The sequence below is a fragment of the Dunckerocampus dactyliophorus genome, chromosome 20 (genome assembly GCF_027744805.1).
Source record: "Dunckerocampus dactyliophorus isolate RoL2022-P2 chromosome 20, RoL_Ddac_1.1, whole genome shotgun sequence".
NCBI classification, from domain to species: Eukaryota; Metazoa; Chordata; class Actinopteri; order Syngnathiformes; family Syngnathidae; genus Dunckerocampus; species Dunckerocampus dactyliophorus.
The window spans coordinates 18,414,784-18,423,444 of NC_072838.1; the positions used below are offsets into that span (position 1 = coordinate 18,414,784).

At 46.7% G+C, this 8,661-nt stretch overlaps 1 protein-coding gene across 4 annotated transcripts; it reads right to left on the reverse strand.

Annotated features, from left to right (window-relative positions):
• Window positions 1-338: 338 nt before the first annotated feature.
• On the reverse strand, window positions 339-7,447 carry tpd52 (tumor protein D52). Of its 4 annotated transcripts, none has more exons than XM_054762960.1 (7): window positions 7,282-7,447; window positions 3,598-3,731; window positions 2,468-2,616; window positions 2,253-2,354; window positions 1,645-1,686; window positions 1,011-1,059; window positions 339-901 (listed from the first exon to the last, which is right to left on the reverse strand). In XM_054762960.1, exons 1-7 carry the CDS (start codon window positions 7,298-7,300, stop codon window positions 785-787), a joined length of 612 nt encoding a protein of 203 aa, XP_054618935.1. In that variant the 5' UTR covers window positions 7,301-7,447; the 3' UTR covers window positions 339-784. The 4 variants fall into 4 exon arrangements, with proteins under 4 accessions (XP_054618935.1, XP_054618931.1, XP_054618932.1 ...); XM_054762956.1 differs by lacking the exon at window positions 7,282-7,447 and adding an exon at window positions 5,114-5,370; XM_054762957.1 differs by lacking the exons at window positions 1,645-1,686; window positions 7,282-7,447 and adding an exon at window positions 5,114-5,369.
• Between the last annotated feature and the right edge of the window lie 1,214 nt (window positions 7,448-8,661).

An 8,661-nucleotide genomic window follows, 5' to 3' on the forward strand; every position in this document is an offset into this window, starting at 1 on the left:
TTGCCGATGTACCGGATATCTATACTTTTATTTTGACATGACTTATCCGGAGGTTGTCAGGCTTGTCTTCGGAGCAGTTTTTGTTCTGTCGCCCTCTTGTGTTCAAATTGGGAACTGCACCTAAAGTTTTTTGTTATTAAAAGTTACGTGGGCACAAATTACAAAAAAATTTAAATTCTAAAATTAAAAAATTATTTAAATAAAAAAATACAACTTAAACGTTCTTAAATATAATATATATAATTTTATTATTATGTATTTTTAATAGTTAAACAGAACTGTCTGGGGGGTTCATTAAGCACTTTAATATATATTTTTCAGCAATAACACATTTATTAAAAAAAAAAAAAAAAACAACTTTAAATGCACTGAAGAAAGATTACATTTTTACTTTTATTTTCCACTTCTACTTTAACTTCGTATTTGACACATGAATGAAAGCGTGTGTAGTTTGTAACACAGCAGCAGCAGCTCTGCCAACAATGCTGGACAAATATTGACTTTGGACACACACATGGCCCAACCTTGACTATAGCTGTGTGTGTGTGTGTGTGTGTGTGTGTGTGCGCGCGCGCGCACAGTGGAATGTAACTATACTTAGCAGGAAATAAAGGTGTGGTAGCTTTGTAACGACAAAAACAAGAACCCACAGTGTTAAGACGACTTTAAATTAAAGTGATTGGCCTCAAAGTGACAACACTAAAAGTGAAGTCATTTAGTTCCCAACAGAAGGAGGCTGGCACATGAAAAGGGCAAACAGTGACAATGTTTAGGGGGTTCGGCCTCAGTGCATCGGCGTTTCCTGGGAGGGCATGTCCTCCTGTTCAGGCTCCCTGGAGGGAGCGCCGCTCTCTTGCTCGCCGATGACATCGCCGCTAGACGCTGACGGACTCATCATGCTCTAAATTAATAAAGATATTGTTAAATAAATACATCACCCGCCAGCATATACAGGAAGACAGATAAAGTGCGTGTTAGATAGGATGCGCCATCATTTTTCTTCTTTTTACCTTCCATGTCTCCACTTTCTCCCCGAAGGACTTGAAAGACGGGGCGTTCCTGTCCAAAAAAAAAAAGTGAGTAGCCAGTCACTGGCCTGCAGGTGAGATTTTAACAACATTTCTAGAATTCTATTTTTCTAAAAACATTTAAGCTTTAGCATTTTTTGTCATCTTTGTGGAGCCTTTTAAAATTATAATCTAAATTACAGTACATCATACATACCCCAAAAAAATATTAAAACCACTTTTAAAAATGGAATGCAAGATACTGTATATACATATTTAAAAATGTACACCTTTTTTTGTTATTTTTGTTTGTACGGCCTTTTTGCTGCAAAATTCCCAAAACATTTTAAGTGTTAGCATTTTTTGCCACAAGCGTTTTAAAATTGTCATCTAAATTATATCATCAATACTTTAAAAAAATCAAAAACATATTTTTTAATGAAAAAATGTATACAAAAAAATATACATGACAGCAAAATTTAAAAATATTTAAAGCGTCAGCATTTTTTGTCATCTTTGTGAAGCCTTTTAAAATGATATCCATACTAAAAAAAAAAAAACTTAGAAAAAACAAAAAATGTTTTGAACATATACTGTATGTATAAAAAGTATAGCAAATAAATGGATGTTACCTTACCTCATAACAGGCATGCTAGCAGAGTGCTGCAAGGAGCGCTTGCTAGTCCGCAGCATTAACAACACAGAGTGGGGAGTGGGGGGGGGGAGATTAGCGGTTGTTGCAGCATCATAGGTACACTTTTACTACACACACACACACACACACACACACGATAGAGCGGTGTTGGTGCTGCTACATCCTATTAAGCCTGATTGTGAGTGAGTGTGCTTATCCTTTGTACTTTAAAAGGGGGGAGGGGGGCACAATCTCATTTTGAGAACCCCTCGCACACACTTTGACCCCGATTGCACCCCCCAGCCACTCATGCACAAGGTTGCATTTCTAAGCAATCGGCAGCATTGAGGAGGCTCGTAATCTTGTTAGCATCTTGCTAATCCACACACGAGGGACGAGACAGAGCTTCACTTAGCGAGGGGGGCTGTTTTGGGGGGGTAAATGTAGAGGGGGGTGTATAGGGCATTGATGTGGGTGGCAGAGGGGGGGTAACAACATGTGCGCTAACTAGCTTGCTAATGGTTGCTGAGTGCGAACACGCTAGGAGACGAGCGCCGCCTCTCAGGGAGTGATTGAGTGAAGTGCTTTCGGGAAGGGGCGGGGCAGCTCACCTGACGTCCTCCAGCTTGCGGCTGATGGCCGAGCCCACGTTGGAGAAGGCCGCCGTGGCCTTGAGGCCGGCGTGCGACAGCGTCTCGGACGTCCTCTTGTAGCTGAGAGAGAAAGAGACCAGCCAAAGACGGTGAACTTTGAAAATCCTCCACGTCTGATTGGCCGACACCGGCTTCAACTCCCCCGCCCCCGCCCCCGCACGCCGGGTACGTACGCCGAGGAGGTGGTGACCTCCTGCCAGGTCTTGGTGAAGTTGTGCTTGAGCTCGTTGAGAGGCGTCACTCCCAGCTTCCTCTTGATGTCGGCCAGCTGTCTCTCCTTGGCCGCCAGCACCTGGGACAGCGTCTGGATCTCGTCCTCCACCTGGACACGCCGTCAGTGACGAAACGCTACGTTAGCATGCGCCAGCGTGGCAGTGTGATGCTAGCTGGTTGCTATGAACCTTCCAAAAATAAACAGTCAACAAAGTGTGGTTTTCTTGCACTTCCACGTCTGCTGGAGGACTCTAGTATGCTAACAGGCCGCACTTGTACCTGAAGCTCCGAGCTAACCCTCCTCACACTCATTAACGCACAAGACAGGTGCAAGAAAAAAACTAAATTAGCACCGTTTTGGATTTTTAAGTTATGTGAATGTAAAGCGAGAGCGCTAACTTTTCCAACACAGGGAACCTCGTTCTATCCACTTTACACCAGGCTGCGTTCTATTGTAGATACATACTGTACATTTCAATAGCTCATTAATATTGGTCCGTTTTGTTTATGTGCTAACTTTGCCAACATGGGGAACCTCACTCCATTCACTTTAAACCAAGCTGTAATGTAAACACAGAGTATTTTAATAGTTATATAATAATAGCCTTACACAAAATGTGCAGACACTGTTGTTAGCCAGCCTGGGGGAACCTCACTCCATCCACTTTAAAGCAGGGTGTATTGTAGATATATACAGCATTATAAATAATGATCTGACACAACATTTCATTTTGGCTTTTGCTAATGCTAATGTTAGCCAGCCAGTGGAACCTCACTCCGCTTTCTGTATATGGTTACTACATGATTAAACTATTTCATGTGTGTCTCACACTGACACCACAGTGAGATTTACAGTATCTAATCTCCCACGATCGATGAACTAACATTAGCCAGCCTGTGGAACCTCACTCCGTTCCCTTTCAGCCACACATACTGTACAGGGTGACTTTGTCTTCCACTGGTGCTACAGTACAGATGGACACACTGACGTTAGCCACCTTGGGGAACCGCACTCCATTGATTTGCAGCAGTCTGTGTCGTAGCTACGCTACACACACAGCAGTACGGTTCCGCTAGCTAGGTGACTCACCTTCAGCAGTTCTATTTGTAGATCCTGGCGCTCCTCCTCCGTCATGGCGAGGGGAGGCGACGGGGGGCCCACCGTCATGGCCGCGTCCTGTCCCACCTCGGCCACAGGATGCAGAAGATGCTGCTGCTGGTGACCTAAAAGGTCAACAGAAAAGAAAACATCATCATCATCATCATCATCATCATGCACACTTGATTGCGGGGTGGAACGCGGCCCACGGGTGGCGCCGTCGGCCCGCTAGATGAAGCAAACTCATCCAAACGCGCCTGCAGAGATAATTCACTTTCCATTTGCTGAATGATATTTTCCGTTGCTTCTTTCTCTTCCTCAGGAGCGGCGCGCAAGGGAGCGTTATCATCCCGCAGTATCATTCTGTAGTACCTTGATATCATCTCGTAGTGCCTCGGTATCCTTGCAGAGTGCTCCATTTTCTGCTTCTTGAGGCTGTCGTTCTGCGATCGTGCATTTCCAATCTGTGTTAGCATGTCTCGTAGAGCTAGCGTCCTGGAGCGCCGTCGTCTCCTCCCTCAAGGCGCAAAACAACATCTGGTGTTTGTCATCTCCAAGTAAACAACAAGGCTCCGTCTGGTATCAAATCCTCCGCATCCTTCCAGGACTGGTATCGTTTTGCTGTTTTGTTCGGCACTGTTGCTAGGCAACTGCTTTGAACGTCAGCTGTTAGCCGGCTAGCTTGGCTTGCTAGCAGCTGTCGGCACTGGTTTATTTCAAAGAATCCGTGCCGCTCGCCTGATCTGGTGTGGAGTTCCCGCAGTGTAGTCAGGAAAAGACCAGATAGTGGAAGACGCTAACGTCCGCAGCAGACATCTTCATCTTCATCTTCATCTTCACGTCCCACCCCCTACTGACAGACAGATCAAAGGGCGTGTCCAGAAACTGACATCCATGAATTCAGGAACGTTTGCGTGTCGAGTGGAGGACATCGGTGGGCGAGGCTTGTTTTATCTTGTAATACCACTTGGGCCCACTGGGGGTGATATCGAGTCACGTTTAGCTTCTACAGCTTCAGGGAAAATGAAGCAAAGTCTACAAAATAAGTTTGCGGGGGCATTGTTGGGGCTGCTGTCGCGGAAGACGCCACCTCAGCAGCTCCACACGCTCGCTACCAAGTGGAAGATTCCATTTGCGCCATCGCAGGCGCTATCGTGAGGCACGTGGTCACAAAATGGCGGCAGGCAAAGCTCCCAAACTGCTTGATCTCCATGAAGGATCCGACCATGACGTCCTAAATTCCAGTCACCCCTCCTCCCCCACCATTCCAACACCCCCACTCCGTTTCAGATCAACCGCATTTCATGCGAGACGGCACAAAAAGGAGAAGTTTCAAGTCTAAAAGGCAGAAGTTTGGCACATGACTTCCGTGAGTTGGCGCCACGCAAACGTCGAGCGACGAGCTGCAGCCGCAGAATGAGCGGACGTGAATATGAGACCACAAACCACGCATTCTTCTTCTTCTACTTCTACTTCTACTTCCACAACCGACCTGTCGACGTTTTACCTCGGCTCAGGGGGGCCGGCGAGCTGGGCGGCGTGTCGCTGCAGGCGGGGGACAGGTACAGGTAGCTGGCGTTGACGCCTTGCTCGAAGTCGAAGGGCGAGCGGTACTCTTCCAGAGCCTCCATGTTCTCCGAGCGCTCGTCTCCTAACGACCCCCGCTGATGGCACGCATGTGACGTCCTTGTTGGACTTCCCGCTCCTCCTTCAGTCCATCCTTTCCAACGCCAACGTGGAACATTGCCTGCTCCTGCTTCCCACCCTCCCATCCATCCATCCAGGAGATGGCCCCCGCTCACATGACCCGCCCCGCTCAGCGATGGAATGAAAAGTGTAATCTGCAGTGTCCCAGATTACAGCCAAGCGCTAATCCGGCCCGGGCCTGTCCATCTTGGAGCGGCGGGAATGCTAGTCATCCGGAATGGAGGGGGAGGGGGTGGGATGCCAGAGGCAAGACAGTGTGCGTGCGTGCGTGCGTGCGTGCGTGCGTACGTGCGTGCGTGCGTGCGCGGCTGCAAAGGCATCCCTAATAATATGCCAGCTGCTCTCAAGGACGTAAACAAACAGGATGCTGGAAGGTGCTAACTTGCTAACTCCAATCAGGGGCACAGTGAGAGTGAGACGTCACCAAGACACCACCATGCATCCTCGTAGACGACCACCAAAACAATCGGCACCCAAGAATGAGTCACAATTAGCCGCTGTTGGAATGACGGCAGTTCAAAATACGTCATAACCCCAAAGACAATTGTCACGTTAGCCAGCCCGGTGGAACCTCGCTCCATTCGCTTCAAACCAGCCTTGTATCTCTTTTTGTCTTACAACGATACCAACGTTGTATACCGACACAAGAGTCGCAAATGAAATAAAACGTGATTTGAATTGAAAATGTGGACATGAATTAAAAGTCCAATGGAGCTGCTGGCTCCTCCCACACTGGACGGAGCAGGAAGAAGAAGACGGACCAAATAAGCCAGCAGTTCCACCAGAGGAAGCTAACGTCAGGTCAACACTCACGCTGGAACAAACGGCCGTTTGAGCCCGGCCTGATGAAGTGCAGCATCACATCAGTTAGCCTAATGTTTGCAGCAGCGCCTGTCACATGACGACGGCCCGAAACCAGAATCACGGGACAGGAGGGGCGCCGTGCTCGTATGTGAGCGCGTCCCACACGTCCCGCGTTTTTAGGTGCCGTTTTGTTGGCCTGACACCAGCTGGAGGCACAAAACACCCCTGCTAGATTAGCAATACAGTAAAGGATCCAGAGTTTGATCACGTGATGCTGTTGCACTGCTGTTTCTCTTCAGCGGCTTGAAAGCATCGCTGGGAGTCTCAGTGGAAATCTAATAAGACAAAAACGAGCGCTCATGATCAATCTCATCCGGCCTGACGTCTGCTCCCCCAAACAGCAAGCGATGCCAATCCAAGTCATGCAAAGGGACGCTTCCTTGCAGAATGTACAAAAAATGGACTCAAAGTCTGTAAGGGAGGCCACTTTATGACCGCTCACACTCTGCATTAGCTACAAAACAATGAAATGCAGCAAGAAAGACGCTTTTTCTTAATGATGCGTCACCCCTAAACCTGATTGAAGGCGTTATTTGTGTGTTGACCTCACACACACACACACACACACACACACACACACACACACACTTTGTAGCACTGACTCGCACAATGTAGCAACACGTACGCTGCACATGTTGCCTTCAGGAAATGAAGGCTGCAAAGCCATGCAGCAAAACAGCCGCCACTCAGGTAGGAAGCATACCTGCGCTTTGTTCACTTGCTGCTCTGGCTTCAAACAAGCTGGAGACATGCCAGCCTGTTTGCCCGCTCCTAACCTCTAATATCGAGCGCAAGAAAGTTTGCTTAGACAAAGGCAAACGCAACAGCCACGTTCATGTTGTGTTCTAACCCAGTTGTTTGGACTTATGATTTCCTCCTTTACATCTGCTTCCGTGTCTGTGCTGGCACGTTTTCAGCCATTCTGTCAACACTGTCGACTTCAAAATACATTTTTTGGGGCAGATTTAGCGCAGTTTGAGCTAGCTAAATAAAAATAAACTATCGCGCGAGTAAACTCGGTTGGTCTAGCGCACGTGTGGCTAAAGTTGTATTTTTTAAAAATAGTACCAAAAAGACAATAGAAGGCTGAAAGTGGTGGATTACCTGTCTCTGCATCCTCCATTAGTGCGTCCGGGGAGTGGATTCCGGTGGTAATTTGTTCAAACCAGACGTCTTTGAGCGCCACAAAATGCGGTAAACTCTTCCTGGTCTCTTCTCCCCTTCTTGTTAGTGCAGCGCTGCCATTCGGTTGGCGGCGTGGGGGCGTGGCTTGTGATGTGACGTCAGTGCGTACGAGTGTAAACAGGCGAGCACGTGGGTGTCAAATTTAGGACTGCCAACATTTTTTGCTAAATCCATTCACATTTCTCTGTAAAATACCAACCTAATGTATACAAATTAACATTAAACAACTATGTAACTTTTTAAAAGATGTTTCATTAGATAAATATAAACTTATAAACACGCTTCAAGCTAGTTGTAATGCTAAGTACACACAATAACTGCATCGTGTGTACACATAGTTGTTTTACAACACATTTGCGCCCTAGCTCTTAATAATAGCATGTGCAATAGATCCGCCTGCAAGTGTGCGGTGACCTGCGCAAACATTAATGTTATCTAAGACCCCGCTGCTGTTCACACACTGCCCGTAAAGCCCTTAATTGGACAGCAGTGTAACTTTACACCCCTGCTACGCAAACTATCACAAACAGTAGAGGGAAAGAGAGAGAGAGGTTCTCATGAACGACCGCCACTTGCTGGACCTGGACGTAACTGCAGGGACGCGCCGTACCGCACACGCACTGTGTCATATTCAAGGGTGCAGCTTGGGAGGGAGGGGGCAAATGTGTCCTAGTTTGGGGGAAAGACTGCAAAATCATTAACTTTGCAATATGATACACATGCAGGGTGCATGCAGTTCAACGTGACTAGCCTTGCTCTTGAAGACACAATGGTGACATAGAATTGCATCAATTCATTTATTGGCATTTGCACGTCTTATTGACCATTTTGTGGTCACTTTTGTCCTGAAAAGAGGCATAACATCTTGATTGAGCAGCTGGAAGAAAGAGCTTACAAGCATTCTTTGCTACTGACCTCCTTATGTGGTGTTTTATTGTCATTTTATGACTAAAATTAGAGTATTTTATTTGAGGCACACATTTAATAGTTCAAGAAATATATGACGTACATATAAGTAAATATAAGATGGTGTGAAGAAGATGAGCCGTCTGGCAACCGGGGTCTGGAGGTTTAAAAATGCAAACCAGCACCCGTATTAATGCTGGCGCTCTTTAAAAGTATATTTCAGCAGCTTTCGGTGATATCTGAGCTGGTATAAATAGCAGAATGATCAAGTAAGTCAGAATGTGTTCACATTTGATCGTGTTTGGTTAAAATGAACTCGGGTGTGTTTGCTCTGCTAGTAGTGTGCACAGAAACAAGCGGATGGTCTCGGTTCGCTTGCAAGTGGTGGAAATG

Bases quoted from the DNA above. Each gene is read 5' to 3' on its own strand.
- tpd52 (XM_054762956.1), bottom strand. From the start codon at position 5,237: ATGGAGGCTCTGGAAGAGTACCGCTCGCCCTTCGACTTCGAGCAAGGC. The intron at 2,355-2,467 runs GTACGTACCCGG...TTTCTCTCTCAG, and splicing joins GAGGTCACCACCTCCTCGGC to CTACAAGAGGACGTCCGAGA. The intron at 902-1,010 runs GTAAAAAGAAGA...TTATTAATTTAG, and splicing joins AGAAAGTGGAGACATGGAAG to AGCATGATGAGTCCGTCAGC.